The sequence below is a fragment of the Acartia tonsa genome, chromosome 5 (assembly GCF_053477335.1).
Source record: "Acartia tonsa isolate MP-2025a chromosome 5, ASM5347733v1, whole genome shotgun sequence".
Classification (NCBI taxonomy): Eukaryota; Metazoa; Arthropoda; class Copepoda; order Calanoida; family Acartiidae; genus Acartia; species Acartia tonsa.
The window spans coordinates 30,984,363-31,009,485 of NC_137264.1; the positions used below are offsets into that span (position 1 = coordinate 30,984,363).

The 25,123-nt window shown below is 29.3% G+C and overlaps 1 protein-coding gene across 1 annotated transcript in view; it reads left to right on the forward strand.

Annotated features, from left to right (window-relative positions):
• Positions 1 to 25,123, forward strand: part of LOC145319267 (alpha-(1,3)-fucosyltransferase C-like) — a 40,293-nt gene that overhangs the window by 8,879 nt on the left and 6,291 nt on the right. Inside the window, exons 6-7 of the mRNA XM_080161286.1 lie at positions 17,496 to 17,606; positions 18,002 to 18,105. Coding sequence (XP_080017412.1) covers positions 17,496 to 17,606; positions 18,002 to 18,105 — 215 coding nt within the window. The remainder of the gene's footprint in view (positions 1 to 17,495; positions 17,607 to 18,001; positions 18,106 to 25,123) is intronic.

The window sequence follows — 25,123 nt, forward strand, 5'->3', positions numbered from 1 at the left end:
TCATTATCTCTAAAAATACGGCCTCTATGATAGGTACATAGTTTCCAAAAATGCTGTATGTGAAAAATGTTGTGCAAGAAAAATTTAAATAACTCTTCTATTATGCATAAAAAAAATCGTAGAATTTCAATATTAATTTAGAAAAAGGTATAAGAAAAGTACCTTAATGAGTTTTAAAGGTGAAATGCTTTTTAGCTCCTCACAAAAGCATTTTTAAGAAACTGCAATTTGTCATTTTTTCACATTTCTTGATTGTGATGCATTTGCAGTAAAAGAATCTTCTTTAATAACGTAGGTTATAGTAAAAAGAAAAAACTCCTTTTTATTTGACAAAAAAATATCTAAAGACAAAAAAGTTATTAAAGTTTGAATTTTTTTATTAAAGCATTTAATTACAAATTATGGATAAATTATGAGTTTATATCGGTATCCTAACCTGTCAATCAAATTAAAGGATTATAGGAATAAATGAGGGGTGGGGATTTAAGAACATGAGCAATTTTTAGGGTCATGTTTCTTAAGTATACAAAAAGAAAAACTGAATATTTGTTTTCAGTGAGGGAATTTCAAATGAAATTTTTAGTGTAATTGGTAGAAAATTGTATTGGCCGTATTAAGATGTTGTTTTCAAGTGAATAAATTTTTGAAAACCAACCTTAAGGCACAAAATTCTACCAGAAAAAAGCATCATATGCATCTTTTGAAATATTTATGCTTTAAAATGCGCCGTTATTTTCAGAGATATTAAAAAACACATGTTCGATGCATATTTTTATAGAGAATATTGACATATAATTATTTTTTTGTACTCCTAATGGTTGTTTCCCAAATTTGGAAAATGCAGTTTTTTTTTAAACACCCTGTATATTTTTGGAATATCCAATTTCAATTTAGGCGAACACTCAGATTATACTAGAATTAGTATTCAAAGTTAAATACACAGAAAATATTATCAGGTTCTCAAAAGTTTTCGATGTTTAACGTAAGAAATTTTCATTAGATTTAAGGATACTACTAGGCCTGATATTAAAAATCTACCTTATTTTTTTAACTCAACAAAAAAAACGATACATAATCCATATCAGGCGTTTTTAGTTTAGGAGAAAGTAGTCACTTATCTGTATATTACTACTTTAAAGTAATAGAATGTCTTTGTGTCTGTCTGCTTGTACCGAAGGATCTTGCTGAACCGATATAGTTTTCCTTAACCTGAAGCTTGTCATAGATCCTGGGAGGTTTATAACTATTTTTGGGGAGGATACCCCCGAAGAGAAATCACCCTTAGAAAAAAATTACCCCTTCGCCCCCCCCCCCTTCATTTTTCACTTTTACTTTTTAAATCTAAAGTGTTGGGGATCGACTGCCCCTCTCTAAGTTCCTAGAGGCCTATAGGGGCGTACATATTACTATCTTAGAGTTAGTTTAGTGTCCCATACTGCACAAAGTTATTTCAACTAAATCTCCATTTCCTATGATTAGTTCACATACTTCTGTCCATTTCATCCCACAACTTCCAAGTAGATTGAATTTTCCCTGCATTATACGTAATACTAGCGGCTACGCTCCTTCTGGCCTCTAGGGGCGCTTTGGGTGGGGGGAGGGGGTGAATTGGATAACCAAATATTTTTTGTTCATTTTAGTTTTAAAAAGAAAATGAAAAATATCTTTTTTGCAGGGTAAATTTTTGTAGGTGCAATTTCTCTTTTTTATGGAGGTGGTACCCTTACTTAAAATAGTTATAAACCGTCCCAGCATCTGTTACATTGTAAGGAAACTAAAACTATATTGGTTCAGCAGTTAGCGAGATCCTTCGGTACAGACAGACACACACACACAGAGATCCAGTTACTTTTATATAAAGATACATATTGTCTCAATTTAGAGGCACCACCACTCTACAATCAAGGATTGTCTGTATTTAGAGAAATAAATGCCATTTTTTAATCGACTTGAAAAGAATTAGCTCACAAGCAGACTAAAAAGTCGCCTAAATAATATATAACCTCATAAAAATTAACAAGATGTATGTGTGTCTGCCTGTCTCTGTGTGTAGCGAAGAATCTCGCTAACCGCTCCTTTACATTACAGCTTCTCATAGGTCCAGAAAAGGTTTATGACTATTTTAAGGGAGGGTACATCCACCCTCCCAAGAGAAAAATCCCACTACCCCCCTCCAATACAAATTAAGTTTTACTTTTTCTTTTAGAAAGTAAAATTAAAAGTGGATGGTCAACATTTGCCTCCCTTCCCTCAATTGCCCTAAGAGGTCTCTATGCCTCTAGTAGTACAGTAAATGGGGAATTGACAGAATATTTGACAGTTAAACTCATACTATACTATATAATGTCTAATACTTAGATAAAGTTATAGCTTTATTCCAAGTTATTGCAAGTAAACTAATACTCAACCCCCTCCCCCCCCCCAAAAAAAAAAAAAAAATACTATTAAAAAATAAGGTCAGGTTCGTTTAATAAGGCATGGACTGGAGGGGATAAGAATATAGTCTGATTAACAAAAATTACCATTCTGTAGATTTTACTGGCTGAAATATTTGCCACTACTAGCTTCGAACCAGCTTTAAAAACTTTGGGTCAAATGTCCCCTCCCTTCCTGATATAATGAGAGTGTCGGCTGTAGGTTTCTGTTTGGACTGAAAATATGTTTTTAGGAGGAAAACGAAGGAAAAAATTAAAAGAGAAGGGGAAGGTATTGATGGTTATTTAGACAAAATAAACACTTCTATATTGAGTTACTATTCTCGCCGCTTGTTTTATAATCACTATATAGGGATACAAGGATATGCAAATTGGAACAAATAAAGTAAAAGTGAAGCTTCTCTATAATCATTACAAGCTTCATATTTGTCTCTCGTTTGTCATGCCTAGCTTTTATGATATTTGTCCTCCTTGTTAAAAGCGTAGCTTTTCTATAATAAGGGCCGGTCCTTACGGACTATTAGCTTTTTTGTGGAACAATAAGCTCTTTTCGTTAATTTAAACAGTAAAGAATTGTACTAATAATTTCAAAATTTGCATGATGAAAATCCAATAAATAATATAAGGTACGATTGAGGAAGCGTAGCAACTCTACAATCGTTTCCAGAAAGTCAATAAGTCCATTTGAAACATGCTGATTTTTAATTTTTAATTTTCTTTTTAACATGGCAACTACTTTTTGTAAGATTTTTATGTTCCTATCTGACACTTAAAGTACTGATACCTATTACAATAAGGAACAAAATTATAAGGGAGGCATCTCTATAATCAATTCCTAAAAATGTAAGTTTGTCCTTAACAGTATTCTGTATTTAAAAAGTTTTGCAACAAATTTCGTTTGTCCTACCGTATAAGAGCTTTGCTTTTATGGATGTCCTCCTTGTTTTTTTTTCAAATTATAGAAAAGAATGAAAATTTCAAATAAGAGTTATAAACACAATAAATCTAAAATAAACTTGAGAAAGTTATCCAAGACAAAAGATAAAAATGTTGCTCTGTCAGCGACTTTTTTGTGTGTGATACACTTGGTTAGCTCAGTTAGGAGATACTTCATATATTTAAATTCTTAACTAGGATGATTAAACTCAGCCCCCAAAACTGCCTGATGGGACAGTTGTTAAGTATTCATAATAAATATATTTAGAAAATCAAAAAAAACTATATACTTTATTATAAACTACTTTGTATTATAGATATATAGTACACATATTCCTTTTGAGCATGAATCAATTGATAAAGTAAAATATATAGTGTATACCTACTTATTTATATATGGAATTTTCACAAAAGTTTTAGCCGTCTATTTGAAATATAGACCGAGAAAATCATGGTTTTCCCAATTTTTTTCAGACAGTTGGGCAAACAGACATATTAAAGAACATTTCGCTTTCCTAATAGGGACATTATAGTAGCTTTCCTACTAAAGAATGGTTCCATTTTACCAACCACTGCATGTCTGCAATAAGATAGTTTAAAACAAGTAGTAAAGTTCTATTTAAAGATTATAGAAATATTTTAGCTGCACTACTGTAGTTAGGTTAAGATAGTTGTCAACTTTTAACTTGTCAAGAAAATATCATCTAAAAATAAATAGAAATAGATATACATTGAAAACAAATTGATAAAGTATGACGTCATGAAAAACAAGAATAACAACGTGTCCATGAAAAATTATGAATAGTTGGAGATTTGAAAAATTTTTAGTTGAAGTAATTGAACAAAAGAATTGGTATATTTTAGATATTATAGGAAAAATTTATATTTTTCTTTTTATATTTTAGTTATTTCGAAATGGCGCAAGACAAAAGCAGTATCTGTCATAGTATTATATCTTTGTTCAATAAAATTATTAAATTCTTAGAACGTGGCGACTACATAACACGGTGACTTTGCCCAACTGTACATTGTTGGACAACAAATTAAATTCTTTGCTTTATGTCAAAAGGTTTTTGATGTAAAATATTTGTCTCGACCAAAAAGCAACAAAAAATGCTTAAAATGTAAGAACAGTACATTTTTTAGACAGTACACATTTTGATTAAATAAGGTTAGCAAAATTCATTAAAGCGAATATCAAATTTTAGAGCCAAAGTAATGTTTAGAACTTTGTTATAAAATTCGACAAAATCCTATCGTTCAATGGCATAAATGCAAGATGACTAAAATCTGTCTGGGTTTAAAAGTATTATGAAAATCTTGAGATTATAGATGAATTCAAGGAAAATATGGACAAAACAAAAACAAGAAAATGAGAAAAAGAATTAAGAAAATGTGATCAGGAAACTAGTTGACACTGGTCTTTGAATTACACTCGAACCCAAAGTTTTATAAACCTGTTCTCTCATATGTTGGCCTAAAAACTCTGGATACTATGTTGGTCCAAAGCAGCAGTGTTCAAACCAATAATATTATTGTACAGATAATTTTTGGATATCATTTCTGGGGCATTGTTTATCGTACATTGTCTTATCCCTTAAGATCCCTGAATATATGTAGGTTAAAGTGTTAGAGATATGTAAGAAGCTTTATGTGTGAGATACAGATAAAAAGAGATTTATAGCAAGAGGAACACAAAAATTATTGAAGAAAAGTTGTCCGATAGTGTTTGTGTGTGTGTTTGTGTGTGGGTGTGTATTTGTGTGTGGGTGTGTGTGTGTATCTATGTGTTTGTGTGTGTGTTGGTGTGTGTGTGGGTGTGTATTTGTGTGTGGGTGTGTATTTGTGTGTGGGTGTGTGTTTTGTTTAATATCTTATTTTACAACTTCTTATATATCTTCAGGGATACGACAACAAAAGATAAATTCCCAAATAGGATAAACAGATTTAGTACCTTCCTGTGGATGAAAATTTTGACACTGTTAGTTTTTTACTACCCAAACAAGATTTAAAGATAGTTAAGTTCAATAATGAGAGAATTTCTTGGAAATATTTTTACTATTTCTCAAAATGGAATAAAATTGAGGCATCCCAATTTTGGTGCCTAATCGTCCTAGTAATTCAGTTTTGAATACAAAATCGATTTCAATGTGTCTTAATTGTTGTTAAAATGATTTATTCATCTAATGGAAAAAATCATAAATAATATTAAGAAAAATACGAACAATTAACTAACCAAATGATACATAAGCAATGAAAAAAGATATACATTTTGTATTAGATAATTTTAATGACCATATAATTTTTCCATTTTAGAATTGTTAAGCTTCCATGTTCTCCATTCTCTTTATAAGAATCTTAAGTAAAGGATAAAATTGATCCGCATTATCCAAATCAAACATACAAACGTACGGGCACACTCAAAATATAGAAAAGGTTGACTTATTGTGGCAAGTGGAATGCACTTTAATAAAAGTAAATAAATCCTGGAAATTAAAAGTATGGTATGAGGAAATATCTGCTGTAAATGTTGTAAAGAGTGTGCCATTGCTTCCGTTAAGTTAACATTGTTGAAAAGTGTTTCATATCCTTATAATAAAGTAACAGGATGTCTGTTTGTCTTTTTTTCTCTTTGTACCAAAAGATCTCGCCCTGAGAGGTCTCTAGGGGTGTAGCCTCTATTTATAAAAAAAACGCTATCTTATAATAGATGCTACGGGGAACATCCAGTAGTAGCAAAATAAATTAGACAATTTGTTTTATTTTATGAGAAAAAAAAAGTTTGTGCTTTAGAAATTAGTAAGAATTTGCAAAAAAAATAAGATTTTATGGGGGAGTGATATTTTACCATGTTGTAGTAAATAAGGTTGTTATTATTATAGCAAGTAGTTTGAATTGATAACAGTTTTCTTGAGCGGTTAAATTTCTACATAACATTTTCACAAGTTTACAATAGTTGTATGATATTCCTGACTATATTACTAGGTAGTACTACTATATAATATTTACACAAGTACACTATAGTTGTATTATATTCCTGACTATATTACTAGGTAGTACTACTATATAATATTTACACAAGTACATAATAGTTGTATTATATTCCTGACTATATTACTAGGTAGTACTACTATATAATATTTACACAAGTACACTATAGATGTATGATATTCCTGACTATATTACTAGGTAGTACTACTATATAATATTTACACAAGTACACTATAGTTGTATTATATTCCTGACTATATTACTAGGTAGTACTACTATATAATATTTACACAAGTACATAATAGTTGTATTATATTCCTGACTATATTACTAGGTAGTACTACTATATAATATTTACACAAGTACACTATAGATGTATGATATTCCTGACTATATTACTAGGTAGTACTACTATATAATATTTACACAAGTACACTATAGTTGTATTATATTCCTGACTATATTACTAGGTAGTACTACTATATAATATTTACACAAGTACATAATAGTTGTATTATATTCCTGACTATATTACTAGGTAGTACTACTATATAAAATTTACACAAGTACATAATAGTTGTATTATATTCCTGACTATATTACTAGGTAGTACTACTATATAATATTTACACAAGTACACTATAGTTGTATTATATTCCTGACTATATTACTAGGTAGTACTACTATATAATATTTACACAAGTACATAATAGTTGTATTATATTCCTGACTATATTACTAGGTAGTACTACTATATAATATTTACACAAGTACACTATAGTTGTATGATATTCCTCACTATATTACTAGGTAGTACTACTATATAACATTTACACAAGTACACTATAGTTGTATGATATTCCTGACTATATTACTAGGTAGTACTACTATATAATATTTACACAAGTACATAATAGTTGTATTATATTCCTGACTATATTACTAGGTAGTACTACTATATAATATTTACACAAGTACATAATAGTTGTATTATATTCCTGACTATATTACTAGGTAGTACTACTATATAATATTTACACAAGTACATAATAGTTGTATTATATTCCTGACTATATTACTAGGTAGTACTAATATATAATATTTACACAAGTACATAATAGTTGTATTATATTCCTGACTATATTACTAGGTAGTACTACTATATAATATTTACACAAGTACACTATAGTTGTATGATATTCCTGACTATATTACTAGGTAGTACTACTATATAATATTTACACAAGTACATAATAGTTGTATTATATTCCTGACTATATTACTAGGTAGTACTACTATATAATATTTACACAAGTACATAATAGTTGTATTATATTCCTGACTATATTACTAGGTAGTACTACTATATAATATTTACACAAGTACATAATAGTTGTATTATATTCCTGACTATATTACTAGGTAGTACTAATATATAATATTTACACAAGTACATAATAGTTGTATTATATTCCTGACTATATTACTAGGTAGTACTACTATATAATATTTACACAAGTACACTATAGTTGTATGATATTCCTGACTATATTACTAGGTAGTACTACTATATAATATTTACACAAGTACACTATAGTTGTATGATATTCCTCACTATATTACTAGGTAGTACTAATATATAATATTTACACAAGTACACTATAGTTGTATTATATTCCTGACTATATTACTAGGTAGTACTACTATATAAAATTTACACAAGTACACAATAGTTGTATTATATTCCTGACTATATTACTAGGTAGTACTACTATATAATATTTACACAAGTACACTATAGTTGTATTATATTCCTGACTATATTACTAAGTAGTACTACTATATAATATTTACACAAGTACACTATAGTTGTATGGTATTCCTGACTATATTACTCCTGCAGAGCTACTACAACTGCACAATGATATACGCACCAATGAATATTGGCAAACACTGTAAAAAAAAACTGAGAAAAAACTAAAGGATTTTTTCAAAAGTTATTCATTCACCTGTTCAGAATGTAAATGTAATGTTATTGAAAATTTTATTTAAAAAACGATATCAAATTAAATGACTAAGGCGCCGAAAAGTAGCTTTACAAATAATATAAATATGTTCATAAGATTTAAAAATATAATTTTTTACAGTGTATTCAAGATTATTACAATATTACAATATGGTTTAAGCATTTTACTGCTTTTCAGATATCTACACACAAAAAATCTGCAAAATTAAAACATTCTATATGGTATATTTTCATACTAAAACAATATCTTTAAGTTTGTTACATGTTACAGCCTAATAATGCATATTTTCCAGTATGGCTTCGAAACCGTTTAATATCTGGATTAGAACCGGTTCTCAGCTATAATGAAAAATCATGTATAGCAAAGTATTACATCATATTTTAACGAATACTAATATAAGAATTTTAAGATGAAAACAAGTGAGAGTGAGAACCGGTTCTAATTTAGCGGATATAAAACAGTTTCGGAAAGCTGTCTATAATACGATGCGATAACTTTTTTCCATCCTATTTTAAAAAAACTTCCTCTTAACCGAACCTATAATTAATACAGCATAACTAACATATTTAAAACTTTTTATTGACCCTCTCTTTGATTTGGGAAACTGCTGTTTTGCTTCTAATATCTATGCACAGCTAATTCGTAGATCTGCAGAAAAAAAAATCACGCAACCACAACAAATAAGATACAATTAATAGATAAATTTATTGATCTAATTTAAGCATTATTACATTTTTTTTCATAAATGTCCTTATTCTTAATGAAATAAATATTTTCTGAAATAAAAATAAATTTTATTAGGTAAAAGTAGCAATTTTATGAGCCTGAATAGTACAAACTTTAAACGGTAAAATTAAAACATTTTCAATGGAAATTTAAATTTATATTATTTTCCAACAAAAGTAAAGAGAATAATAAACCTATATTTGAAATTTTTATTTCAAACAATTAACTCTAACCCAGCCTAAATTGACCTAACAAAAATCACCTTAAGAATTTTTATAAGAACGACGACATTTTAAAAACAGAAAAGCCGCATTAAAAAATATGAGAAAATAAATTTCTGAAATTTATTTTGAAGTGATACTTTTAGGCAACCCTGTTAATTTACACTACACCACTGTAATATTAATAGCAATTTTATTTTAAAATTTTTTTTGTAAAAAATACCACATGACTACTCTGTCAAACAGCTGTTTCTCACACACACACACACACACACACACACAGTTTCAATCTGTACGAGCTGTAAGCAATACACAAATACTAGTATTACTTTATAGTAGAAAAATGTTACACATACTGGTAGAACCACTAAGAAGTCTATTTTTTTGGAAATTTAAGAACGATTCCTCTGCTACATATAGTTACGGAGCTGGATGAAAAACATGACTTGTGAGCAAATTTTAAAATATAACTAAGATATTTTGCAAAAAGAGATGCATACATTTTCTAATTTCAAATTGCGCGGCTTGTGTTAATTGTAGAAAAATGTTACTCATACTGTTAGAACCGCTATGAATTGTATTTTTTGAAAATATAAGTATGGTTCCTGTGCTAAAAATAATCTAGGAGCTAGGTGGTAAAATCCCTTATATCCCTGGTGTATATATATATACTATGTTTAGTGACACAACTTGTATCCTTCTATCCTTATATCCCTGGTGTATAGTATATACTATGTTTAGTGACACAACTTGTATCCTCCTATCCTTATATCCCTGGTGTATAGTATATACTATGTTTAGTGACACAACTTGTATCCTCTTATCCTTATATCCCTGGTGTATAGTATATACTATGTTTAGTGACACAACTTGTATCCTCTTATCCTTATATCCCTGGTGTATAGTATATACTATGTTTAGTGACACAACTTGTATCCTCCTATCCTTAAATCCCTGGTGTATAGTATATACTATGTTTAGTGACACAACTTGTATCCTCTTATCCTTATATCCCTGGTGAATAGTATATACTATGTTTAGTGACACAACTTGTATCCTCTTATCCTTATATCCCTGGTGTATAGTATATACTATGTTTAGTGACACAACTTTTATCCTCTTATCCTTATATCCCTGGTGTATATATATATATACTATATTTAGTGACACAACTTTTATCCTCTTATCCTTATATCCCTGGTGTATATATATATACTATGTTTAGTGACACAAATTTTATCCTCTTATCCTTATATCCCTGGTGTATAGTATATACTATGTTTAGTGACACAACTTGTATCCTCTTATCCTTATATCCCTGTTTTATAGTATATACTATGTTTAGTGACACAACTTGTATCCTTTTATATTCTTATACCCCTGGTATATAGTATATACTATGTTTAGTGACACAACTTTTATCCTCTTATCCTTATATCCCTGGTGTATAGTATATACTATGTTTAGTGACACAACTTTTATCCTCTTATCCTTATATCCCTGGTGTATAGTATATACTATGTTTAGTGACACAACTTGAATCCTCTTATCCTTATATCCCTGGTGTATAGTATATACTATGTTTAGTGACACAACTTGTATTCTTCTATCCTTATATCCCTGGTGTATAGTATATACTATGTTTAGTGACACAACTTGTATTCTCCTATCCTTATATCCCTAGTGTATAGTAAATACGATGTTTAGTAACACAACTTGTATCCTTCTATCCTTATATCCCTGGTGTATATATATATACTATGTTTAGTGACACAACTTGTATCCTCCTATCCTTATATCCCTGGTGTATAGTATATACTATGTTTAGTGACACAACTTGTATCCTCCTATCCTTATATCCCTGGTGTATAGTATATACTCTGTTTAGTGACACAACTTGTATCCTCCTATCCTTTTATCCCTGTATATACTATGTTTAGTGACAAAGCTTGTATCCTTCTATCCTTATATCCCTGGTGTATATATATATACTATGTTTAGTGACACAACTTGTATCCTCCTATCCTTTTATCCCTGTATATACTATGTTTAGTGACACAGCTTGTATCCTTCTATCCTTATATCCCTGGTGTATATATATATACTATGTTTAGTGACACAACTTGTATCCTCCTATCCTTATACCCCTGGTGTATAGTATATACTATGTTTAGTGACACAACTTGTATTCTCCTATCCTTATATCCCTGGTGTATAGTATATACTATGTTTAGTGACACAACTTGTATTCTCCTATCCTTATATCCCTGATGTATAGTATATACTATGTTTAGTGACACAACTTGTATTCTCCTATCCTTATATCCCTGATGTATAGTATATACTATGTTGTTTAGTGACACAACTGTAATCAGAGCAGAAATTTAAAAGAAAAGTTTTTTCTCTTTGAAGACTTTTTACTTGAAATAGAATTTGAACTTGTTTGTCAAAGTTTTTAGTTATGTGTACTGTATATTAGATAAGTTGCTGGTTTCCCTCCAAGTGCCTAGTCGAGCACAGAAACCCCACTCCCACCCCCTAATGTATTAATATTGAAAAAATTGAATTTTAAGGGAAAATGTATTTTTTTCTGTTGTTAATTGTTACTTTTGGAACTATTATTGAAGCTTGGTTGATTTTAGAAAAAAATTAGTTTTAATCAAAATGGGGGTGTACATCAATTTATCATCCATTGTCTTATCCATTAAGATCCCTGAAGGGAAGAGGTCAGATTCTATATATTTAGGTGATTATCCTATACATCTATATTATATTTGGAGAAGGATATATAGATGAACTCTCAGAACATGTTACTGTCTACAAGTATGGTAATTATAAAGTACCCTATCTATATATCTATATTATTTTTAGAGAAGGATATATAGATGAACTATCAGAACATGTTACTATCTATAAGTATGGTAAATATGGAGTACCCTATCTATATATCTAAATTATATTTAGAGAAGGATATATAGATGAACTATCAGTAAATATGGAGTACCCTATCTATATATCTAAATTATATTTAGAGAAGGATATATAGATGAACTATCAGAACATGTTACTATCTATAAGTATGGTAAATATGGAGTACCCTATCTATATACCTATATTATATATAGAGAAGGATATATAGATGAACTATCAGAACATGTTACTATCTATAAGTATGGTAAATATGGAGTACCCTATCTATATACCTATATTATATATAGAGAAGGATATATAGATGAACTATCAGAACATGTTACTATCAGATCTATATATTTAGGTGATTATCCTATACATCTATATTATATTTGGAGAAGGATATATAGATGAACTCTCAGAACATGTTACTGTCTACAAGTATGGTAATTATAAAGTACCCTATCTATATATCTATATTATATTTAGAGAAGGATATATAGATGAACTATCAGAACATGTTACTGTCCACAAGTATGGTAAATATGGAGTACCCTATCTATATATCTATATTATATTTAGAGAAGGATATATAGATAAACTATCAGAACATGTTACTATCTATAAGTATGGTAAATATGGAGTACCCTATCTATTAGCCTGTCCCGGATTTGAAAAATTTTGTTAAAATTTTTGCCCCCAGCCATAATATAGTTGATTTATGCAAAATATTGACACATGCAAAATATTTTTTCTGTAATGCAAAAATTGCGATGGTACAAGCACTGCAAAGTTTTTAAAATTTGCAAAAAAGACCTGTTTTTAAAGCTCTTGTACCATCTCAATTTTAAAGATTTTTACAAAATTTCAATTCTAGTGTGTCTATATAAACCTGAAATTTACCAAAAAAAAATGGGGGCAGTCTCAATTTCAACATATAATGGAAGAAGGTGTAGCAAGTAATTTTCCAAAGTAAAAATTGCCAGATTTCATACATAAATAATGGGGTTGGGCTGGAATCGATAGATACAGATATCCGGCTGATTCATAATTCTGGATATCAAGTATTTAGGGTTATATTGACACACTAGAATTGAAATTTCGTAAAAATCTTTAAAATTGAGATGGTACAAACTTTTTAAAATCTGCAAAAAGACCGTTTTTAAAGCTTTTGTTTCATCTCAATTTTAAAGATTTTTATGAAATTTCAATTCTAGTGTGTCAATATAAACCTAAATACTTGATATCCAGAATTATAGATCAGCCGGATATCTCTATCCATCCAATCCAGCCTAACCCTATTATTTGTGTATGAAATCTGGCAATTTTTACTTTGAAAGATTACTTGCTACACCTTTGTCTTTCATATGTTAGAATTGAGACTGCCCCCATTTTTTTGGTAAATTTCAGGTTTATTTTGACACACTAGAATTGAAATTTTTTTAAAATCTTTAAAATTGAGATGGTACAAGAGCTTTAAAAACAGGTCTTTTTGCAAATTTTAAAAATTTTGCAGAGCTTGTACCATCGCAATTTTTGCATTACAGAAAAAATATTTTGCATGGGTCATTATTTTGCATAAATCAACCATATTATGGCTGGGGGCAAAAATTTTAACAAAATTTTTCTAAAATGGGACAGGGTACTATCTATATATCTAAATTATATTTAGAGAAGGATATATAGATGAACTTTCAGAACATGTTACTATCTATAAGTATGGTAAATATGGAGTACCCTATCTATATACCTATATTATATATAGAGAAGGATATATAGATGAACTATCAGAACATGTTACTATCTATAAGTATGGTAAATATGGAGTACCCTATCTATATATCTAAATTATATTTAGAGAAGGATATATAGATGAACTATCAGAACATGTTACTATCTATAAGTATGGTAAATATGGAGTACCCTATCTATATACCTATATTATATATAGAGAAGGATATATAGATGAACTATCAGAACATGTTACTATCTATAAGTATGGTAAATATGGAGTACCCTATCTATATATCTAAATTATATTTAGAGAAGGATATATAGATGAACTATCAGTAAATATGGAGTACCCTATCTATATATCTAAATTATATTTAGAGAAGGATATATAGATGAACTATCAGAACATGTTACTATCTATAAGTATGGTAAATATGGAGTACCCTATCTATATACCTATATTATATATAGAGAAGGATATATAGATGAACTATCAGAACATGTTACTATCTATAAGTATGGTAAATATGGAGTACCCTATCTATATACCTATATTATATATAGAGAAGGATATATGGATGAACTATCAGAACATGTTACTATCTATAAGTATGGTAAATATGGAGTACCCTATCTATATATCTAAATTATATTTAGAGAAGGATATATAGATGAACTATCAGTAAATATGGAGTACCCTATCTATATATCTAAATTATATTTAGAGAAGGATATATAGATGAACTATCAGAATATGTTACTATCTATAAGTATGGTAAATATGGAGTACCCTATCTATATACCTATATTATATATAGAGAAGGATATATAGATGAACTATCAGAACATGTTACTGTCCACAAGTATGGAAATTATGCAGTACCCTATCTATATATCTAAATTATATTTAGAGAAGGATATATAGATGAACTATCAGAACATGTTACTATCTATAAGTATGGTAAATATGGAGTACCCTATCTATATATCTAAATTATATTTAGAGAAGGATATATAGATGAACTATCAGAACATGTTACTATCTATAAGTATGGTAAATATGGAGTACCCTATCTATATATCTAAATTATATTTAGAGAAGGATATATAGATGAACTATCAGAACATGTTACTATCTATAAGTATGGTAAATATGGAGTACCCTATCTATATATCTAAATTATATTTAGAGAAGGATATATAGATGAACTATCAGAACATGTTACTATCTATAAGTATGGTAAATATGGAGTACCCTATCTATATATCTAAATTATATTTAGAGAAGGATATATAGATGAACTATCAGAACATGTTACTATCTATAAGTATGGTAAATATGGAGTACCCTATCTATATACCTATATTATATATAGAGAAGGATATATAGATGAACTATCAGAACATGTTACTATCTATAAGTATGGTAAATATGGAGTACCCTATCTATATATCTATATTATATTTAGAGAAGGATATATAGATGAACTATCAGAACATGTTACTATCTATAAGTATGGTAAATATGGAGTACCCTATCTATATATCTATATTATATTTAGAGAAGGATATATAGATGAACTATCAGAACATGTTACTATCTATAAGTATGGTAAATATGGAGTACCCTATCTATATATCTAAATTATATTTAGAGAAGGATATATAGATGAACTATCAGAACATGTTACTGTCCACAAGTATGGAAATTATGCAGTACCCTATCTATATATCTAAATTATATTTAGAGAAGGATATATAGATGAACTATCAGAACATGTTACTATCTATAAGTATGGTAAATATGGAGTACCCTATCTATATATCTAAATTATATTTAGAGAAGGATATATAGATGAACTATCAGAACATGTTACTATCTATAAGTATGGTAAATATGGAGTACCCTATCTATATACCTATATTATATATAGAGAAGGATATATAGATGAACTATCAGAACATGTTACTATCTATAAGTATGGTAAATATGGAGTACCCTATCTATATATCTATATTATATTTAGAGAAGGATATATAGATGAACTATCAGAACATGTTACTATCTATAAGTATGGTAAATATGGAGTACCCTATCTATATATCTAAATTATATTTAGAGAAGGATATATAGATGAACTATCAGAACATGTTACTGTCCACAAGTATGGAAATTATGCAGTACCCTATCTATATATCTAAATTATATTTAGAGAAGGATATATAGATGAACTATCAGAACATGTTACTATCTATAAGTATGGTAAATATGGAGTACCCTATCTATATATCTAAATTATATTTAGAGAAGGATATATAGATGAACTATCAGAACATGTTACTGTCCACAAGTATGGAAATTATGCAGTACCCTATCTATATATCTAAATTATATTTAGAGAAGGATATATAGATGAACTATCAGAACATGTTACTATCTATAAGTATGGTAAATATGGAGTACCCTATCTATATATCTAAATTATATTTAGAGAAGGATATATAGATGAACTATCAGAACATGTTACTATCTATAAGTATGGTAAATATGGAGTACCCTATCTATATATCTATATTATATTTAGAGAAGGATATATAGATGAACTATCAGAACATGTTACTATCTATAAGTATGGTAAATATGGAGTACCCTATCTATATATCTAAATTATATTTAGAGAAGGATATATAGATGAACTATCAGAACATGTTACTGTCCACAAGTATGGAAATTATGCAGTACCCTATCTATATATCTAAATTATATTTAGAGAAGGATATATAGATGAACTATCAGAACATGTTACTATCTATAAGTATGGTAAATATGGAGTACCCTATCTATATATCTAAATTATATTTAGAGAAGGATATATAGATGAACTATCAGAACATGTTACTATCTATAAGTATGGTAAATATGGAGTACCCTATCTATATATCTAAATTATATTTAGAGAAGGATATATAGATGAACTATCAGAACATGTTACTATCTATAAGTATGGTAAATATGGAGTACCCTATCTATATACCTATATTATATATAGAGAAGGATATATAGATGAACTATCAGAACATGTTACTATCTATAAGTATGGTAAATATGGAGTACCCTATCTATATATCTATATTATATTTAGAGAAGGATATATAGATGAACTATCAGAACATGTTACTATCTATAAGTATGGTAAATATGGAGTACCCTATCTATATATCTATATTATATTTAGAGAAGGATATATAGATGAACTATCAGAACATGTTACTATCTATAAGTATGGTAAATATGGAGTACCCTATCTATATATCTAAATTATATTTAGAGAAGGATATATAGATGAACTATCAGAACATGTTACTATCTATAAGTATGGTAAATATGGAGTACCCTATCTATATACCTATATTATATATAGAGAAGGATATATAGATGAACTATCAGAACATGTTACTATCTATAAGTATGGTAAATATGGAGTACCCTATCTATATATCTAAATTATATTTAGAGAAGGATATATAGATGAACTATCAGAACATGTTACTGTCCACAAGTATGGAAAATGTGGAGTCCCGTGCCCTGGAAATGAAACCAAACAGTGTATTCAATATCTAGCTAAGTAAGTATTTTTCAATTGCCAAATTATAAATGTAACTGGACTAAATTATAACTTATGTCATAAGTCATAAGCTTACTAAGTAACGCTGCATAAAAGCTAATTATATTTTATATTTGAAGACAACGCTAAAAACAGCTGTCAAAATCTTGCCCTCTTTATCCTTCAATTTAATAAATCATAGAGTGATCAACACAGTTTATTCAAACATGTTAGTTTTATCAATAACAATACACAGTGTTTCATCGTTTAATTCTTTACAAATCAGTTAGTTTATAAATAAAAAGATATGATATTCCATCTTTATACATTATTCAAATAACTAAACAAATGAATTTAAATTAAAACGTCATCCAATTAGTTTTTTTTAAATTTGCAAAAACTAATTAAATTTTCAGATTTTACAAGTTCATTTTGGTGTTTGAGAGTGATATTTGTCAAGACTATGTGTCTGGTAGCATCTGGAATATTCTAGAATCAAATCTTCTACCTGTTGTTTTTGGTAGGTGCAATTTACTTTTTTTATGTTTTATTTATTGCCATCAGAGGCTTGCAAAAGGTTTATTTGGGAGGTGTATGTAAATGCACCCCTATAGGTGTCACATCTCATTTAAATTCAAGAGGATGTGAAAAAATTGGGCGCTTCTTGTGGCAATTTACCAGTCAAAAAATGCTTTAAGGAATTTTAAGAATTTTGGTAATGTGATTTTGATTTTGGGGTGTCAAACTTTTTGGGTGTGCTTCACGCATTCCCTTGCAAAACCCTGTGCACGCCACTGATTGCCATACTCTTACAAGTTATGTATTATTTAGTAATTAATTGATTATCATTAGTTTCACAACGGTTGGATGTTAGAAGTTATGTAAAAGATTTTGTACGGCCACATAGGCCAGCCTAACCTCCACAGGCAAGCCCAAGTCTTGAAAGTGACACTTTGTCTTATGGGAGCTACTTGGCATAACCTAACCATAATCTAGTAATCATTAATGATACCAATGATAAGGGAAGTAATGAAACAAGAATGACATTCCATAAGTAGCAGAGTACAAAAATATCATGGGCGGAATATTTTTTATATTTCTTGATATAAACTTATATTAAAGGAATTTTTCATCCTTGTAAATTTGACATTACGTAACATGGCGATGTATTCTGAAAGTTCGTTAATTTATTTTTTATATCTTCCTCCCTCTCCTATTTAAACATTGGGTTAAAAATCTAAACTTTTATTAACCCCAAATTTGTATCTGCCTGTCCCTGCATATGAATTCAAAGGACTGAATAGTTTGTACAGTTAGGTAAACAAAGGCATTTTTGTCTTTTAGGATGGGAGGAAACTTTAAACTGTAAATTGTTGATTAGATAAACCACTGTGTGTGTAGCCAAAGTTTCTTAGTGTATGGACCTAAGTAGTCATGGAGTAGGACGAGACACTTTTGTATGCTAACACCAGGGCCAGCTCAAGGTCCACGCTCAAGTACAATTACTTGACCCGCTGTCTCAAGGAACCTACTCTTTATTACCTCACACTCGCTGAGTATGGTAGGTGTCAGAATTTAGTCACCGTAATGAATGACGCTCTCCAAAGAGAAGTTTGGGTAAGGGTTGTACTGATATTATGTACTTGACTATTGAGTATCCAAACTACCCAATTATCACCCTTCTTGCACAATTAAGGGGAAGTTGTGTGAAAGAATTGCGACTGAGAAATTCGAGTTCCAACTGTTACTTTTAAAGACAAATTATGAGGAATAAATTTGATCATGAGTTCAACTCTTTGCAATGAAAACAGCACAATTAAAGTCTGGTTTAAATTATTAAATGTACATCATTATGTACTGGTAGGGAAGAATAGCTCATTGCAAAAAGATCTTCATTGAACAAAAGAGGTTTCCCTCAAAGTGTTCGGCGAGCACTGGCCTCCACAAACGCCTAATTTGAAATAAATTGAAAATAAGGGAGGTTTATTTTTTTTCTGTTTATTATTGTTTCACCTTAGGATAGGTCATATTGGGTTAGGGTAGCCCCACAGGGTTAAGTTCCCCTTCCCTCCCATCCCAGGGGCATCATGTTCAATTTATGTAAAAAATAAGATATCTCACCCAAAACACAGGAATCCATTTGAGTACCAAACTGTTGTAGACCTTGACAAAATGAGCTGGAACAAACAAAGTAGTATGAACCCCCGGGATCTAAAGGGATAAGACAATGGAAAACTGTCCGACAAATTGATATAGATTCCAAATAATTATACACAAAATTATCCTTTCTGTAGGTTATAATTAGTGGTTGAAACGTTTGGACACTCAACTTCATGGATTAACCAATTCAATAAAAGTACCCAAAATTATTAGGCTAGCAAAAAAAAAAAACCCGTTATTATAAAACTTTGGGGACTAGTGTAATAAGCATCCTAATGTGCCCTCCCTCCCTCCCTGGCATGTAGAACTGTACCAGGTATCCAGGGCTCACTAAATACTTCTACATATAATTTATTCAAACAAACTAAATGCAAATTTCTCACTTATTCAAATAATTTTCAGGTATTCAAAATTTTCTTTCCTTCTCTCTCTCTCTCTCTCTCTCTCTCTCTCTCTCTCTCTCTCTCTCTCTCTCCCTCTCTTTCTTTCTCTTTATATTTCTGAAAGTTTAGTTATGATTGTCTAATATTAGCTAACATATTCATTCAAAAGCTTAAATTTGATTTCATAACCTAAATTTCTTTTATTCTAAATTAGTTTGAAAAATAGTTTGCGTATTTTACTTTATAATGCATTTGATACATATTTCTATTTTATTATTTATTTTACAAATCGAAGCTTTTCTATAATTAGGGTTGTGTTTGTTTTAAAATCTGAATGTCCCTTTTAAAAATTATGATTGTTCAACTTTTTTCAAAATAATATGATTTTTAAAAGCCCGACTTAATCGACTTAAAGTATGCATTTTTAACTAAGCATCTTGAATTATTATTACTTTGTTTGGTAAGGAGATATGAATGTAATAAGTTCTAATCTCGACTTAACACCGCGTCATAACTAAAGCCCTTAAAATGGTTCCTATGACTGATCAGGTGCGCGACATAATAGTTAGAGTAGGGGGAATGTCTTGCCCCAAAACAGGCGCAAATCTTTACCATGCACAATTAGGACTTCCAGACAAAGGTCGTGCAATCAAAGAGTTGGCTGTCTGATGGGTGTTAATTAGGATCAGTAATATTTGACATAATATCATTTGGCATAAATTCATTTCACATAAAACACTTGACATAAAATCACTTCACATAAAGGTACATTTGACATAAAAACATTTGACATAAAGGTATATTTGCCATAAAGGTACACTTCACATAAAAACGTTTCACATAAAGGTACATTTGACATAAGGGTACATATGATATAAAGGTACATTTGACATAAAGGTACGATTGACATAAAGGTACATTTGACATAAAGGTACACTTGACATAAAGGTACATTTGACATAAAGGTACACTTGGCATAAAGGTACATTTCACATAAAGGTACATTTCACATAAGGGTACACTTAACATAAAGGTACATTTCACATAAAGATACATTTCACATAAAAATTTTCTCATTAAAGAATTTTTCACATAAAAACGTTTCACATAAAAATACATTTCAAATAAATTTGTCATGAAAACATTTGTCATGGGTACCAGTATAAAACTTTGGGTACCAGTAAAAATTTTGGGTACCAGTAAAAACTTTGGGTACAAGTATAAAACTTTAGGTACCAGAATAAAATTTTGGGTACAGGATAAAATTTTGGATACCAGTATAAAACTTTGGGTACCAGTATAAAACACTTCACATAAAAACGTTTCACATAAAGAAACATTTGATATAAAGGTACATATAATATAAAGGTACATTTGACATAAAGGTATGTTTGACATAAAGGTACATTAGATATAAAGGTACACTTGACATAAAGGTACATTTGACATAAAGGTACACTTGGCATAAAGGTACATTTCACATAAAGATACATTTCACATAAAAAAAATTTCTCATTATAGAATTTTTCACATAAAAACGTTTCACATAAAGATACATTTCACATAAATTTGTCATGAGTAACAGTATAAAACATTGGGTACCAGTAAAAACTTTGGGTACCAGTATAAAACTTTGGGTACAAGTATAAAACTTTGGAAACCAGTATATAACTTTGGGTACCATCATAAAACTTTGGGTACCAGTACAAAAAAGTACGTTTAACAGATTTTCATTCTTAAATTTGGAAGTTTTTTTTTCATTGAAAATATTTTGAAGAAAAAAACATGATTTTATGTGATTATATGAAATGTACCTTTATGTCAATTTTATTTTCATTTGAAGAGTACTTTTATTTTAAATGAGTTATTTAAGCAAACAAATTTTTGCATTTAATACCTTGGGATTTAAATATCCATTTATGCTAAATTTTGTTTGCTTAAATAACATTCTATTGCAACAAAAAGGTGATATTAGCAAATAATTTCTTGAATAAAATCATAAAACGTTTTTTCATTTAATTTTCATTTTTTTCACTGTTGTGTTTTTATTTGACATTAAAAATAAAAATCATAAAATATCTTCCAAATCAAAGAGAAAAAATCTTTGAATTATTGGTCAATTTAAGTTCAAAGATTTTTTTATTGTAAAAAGTTAATTTTTTAAAAATATTTTAGAAAAAAAATCTTCTAACAAAAAAAAATTATCATAATCCAAGATGGCGTCAATACATGTAAAATAATATTTTCAAAACAAAAAATTAAAACTTGAATATCTTTTTTCACAGATTGAATTTCAAAAATCGGTCTGACAGGTTTTCCAAAGTCAGTATGATCTATCGAATGAAAAAGGTTTGAAACTGATAGAACATTTCTTTATACTTAAACATTTTTTTTCTCCCGTTTTTTCCCACACTTCCAAAAAATGAAATTCAATGAAAATCATATGTACCATTTAAATCAAAATAAATGGTTCCCACATTCTAAAAATTTTCCCACACTTGACATTCTTGAAAATTGCTAAATAAATGGACATTTAAATAAACCACAGATCGCGTTTTTTGCAATGGAATGTACCTTAATGTTTATGTGAAATGTTTTTATGGGAAATGTACCTTTTTGATGTACCTTTATGTTAAATATATCTTTATATGAAACGTTTTTTTTTTGTAAAATATATGTCAAATGTTTATATGAGAAATGTACCTTTATGTCAAATGTACCTTTATGGGAAATGTGCCTTTATGTCAAATGTACCTTTATGAGAAATGTACCTTTATGCCAAATGTATCTTTATGTGAAATGTATCTTTGTGTGAAACGTTTTTTTCTTTGTGTAGTTTATCCATATGTAAAATATACATTTTTTTTATGTGAAGTGTATCTTTATGCCAAATATACCTTTATGTGAAATGGTTTTATGTGAAATGTATCTTATGTGAAATGTATCTTTATGTGAAGTGTACCTTTATGTGAAATGTAACTTTATGTGAAGTGTACCTTTATGTCAAATGTACCTTTATGTGAAATGTACCTTTATGTGAAATGTACCTTTATGTCAAACGTACCTTTATGTGAAATGTACCTTTATGTGAAACGTTTTTATGTGAAGTGTACCTTTATGGCAAATATACCTTTATGTCAAATGTACCTTTATGTCAAATGTACCTTTATGTCAAATGTACCTTTATGTCAAATGTACCTTTATGTGAAATGAGTTTATGTGAAACGTTTTTATGTAAAGTGTACCTTTATGTGAAATGAGTTTATGTCAAATGATACTTTATGTGAAATGTTTTATGTGAAATGAATTTATGTGAAGTGATTTTATGTCAAATATTACTGATCCGTTAATTAACCTAATATATAGTCCGAAATGATAAACTTCACTACGTCATCTTGAAAACAAGGCAGCAACTAAAATGGTTGATTTCTTTATTCTATACAAAATCCGCATTTACCTGTTTATATTTAAATTTAGTGCATCTCTATATTTTATATACGTCCTACATATTCTAGATTTTACCTATTTTAACAATTTCTACATACAACATAATTTCTATCTTTATAACGCCAACCTTAGTGATGGAGGTAATTTGACTGTAAATGATACCCGGTCCGGTACCCAAAGTTTTATAAACACGGTCTCTTACAAATACTAGGGCTTCATTTTGTTTTCTCTAATACTCTTATTTTTGGGCCTCTTCGCTTCGCCTCTTTGGACTTAAACGTCCTTGTTTAGAGCAAAATATTGAAATTTTTAACAGTTTGACCTAAGAATAACGTTTGGCATCTCAAATCCCGATTTAAAACTCTAGATAACTACCTGGTTCCAGTGTTGAGAACTTTTTTCGTCTGCTGGCAAATTGCTTTCTGCTCTTTTGTAGAGACTTTTCTGTGTTACAATTTACGACGCTCTTGGTTGATATTCAAAGACCCACTTAAAAGTCATTTAACCCCTCCCCCTCTATTAAATTTTTTAACATAAAATAAAGTTATTGTAATAAATTTGAATTTAAAATCATTATATTTTGCAAAATTTAAATTGAGGAAGTGCAAGTATTTAAATTTTTATAATGAATTGTACTTTACTTTATTATATTTAGAATTATGTCATCTAAAAAATTGACAACGTGTAATATTTTAATATTGCATTCGTTACAAAATATTACAGTTAGATTTATTCAATTAAACTATTTTAGAAATGCAAAACCAAATAAAATTCTAGTCATGGATTAAGGAGCATTGGACTCATACTGGTACCTAAAGTTTTATAACACAAATCTTGATGGGTAGGTACAAACGTTTAGAGTCCAAACTTCTTCATCAATAATTTAAATCTTAAGAAGAGATTATTTTGTTTATCGTAATTGGGGGTCCTATAATTCGGCATGTACTTAGTAATTTACTACGTACGTCAGACTTCCCCCCCCCCCTTCAAGCAAAGGGCCCACTAGTGGAAAATAGTTTTTAAAGGCATTGTAAATAAATCACAAATCATGACATAAAAGGGTTGATAGTCCATAATCTTTATTGGAATTGAAAAAATAACATCTGCAAAAAAATGTAAATACTTATTACTTATTCATTATTCTAATAAGTGACAAAGTCATAGAGTGAAGTTCAGAAAGACTCCAGTTATAGAGCAGCCCCCCTACAAACAATAGGATATGTTCAATTTGGACTGCAGCATATCGTCAAAGGACCTTGGGGCATCCTCCATTATGACTGTTTTGCTCTGGCTGGCTCCTTAGATTTATATTACTTTTAACATCCAACAGACAACCAACATTTGTTGCAGCAGCAGTAGAATAGTTTAACTTTCTAGCGAAGCTACTTTATAATTTAAAATGTCCGTCTTTCCGCCTGAAACGTTTCGGGGGACATGTGATAGACCAATGAAATTTTCAGGGATTAAATAAGTTCACATTCTTCATATTTATACTAAGTTTTATCAATTAATTGTGATGCTGTATCGATTACTAGATTTTTAAGTTTT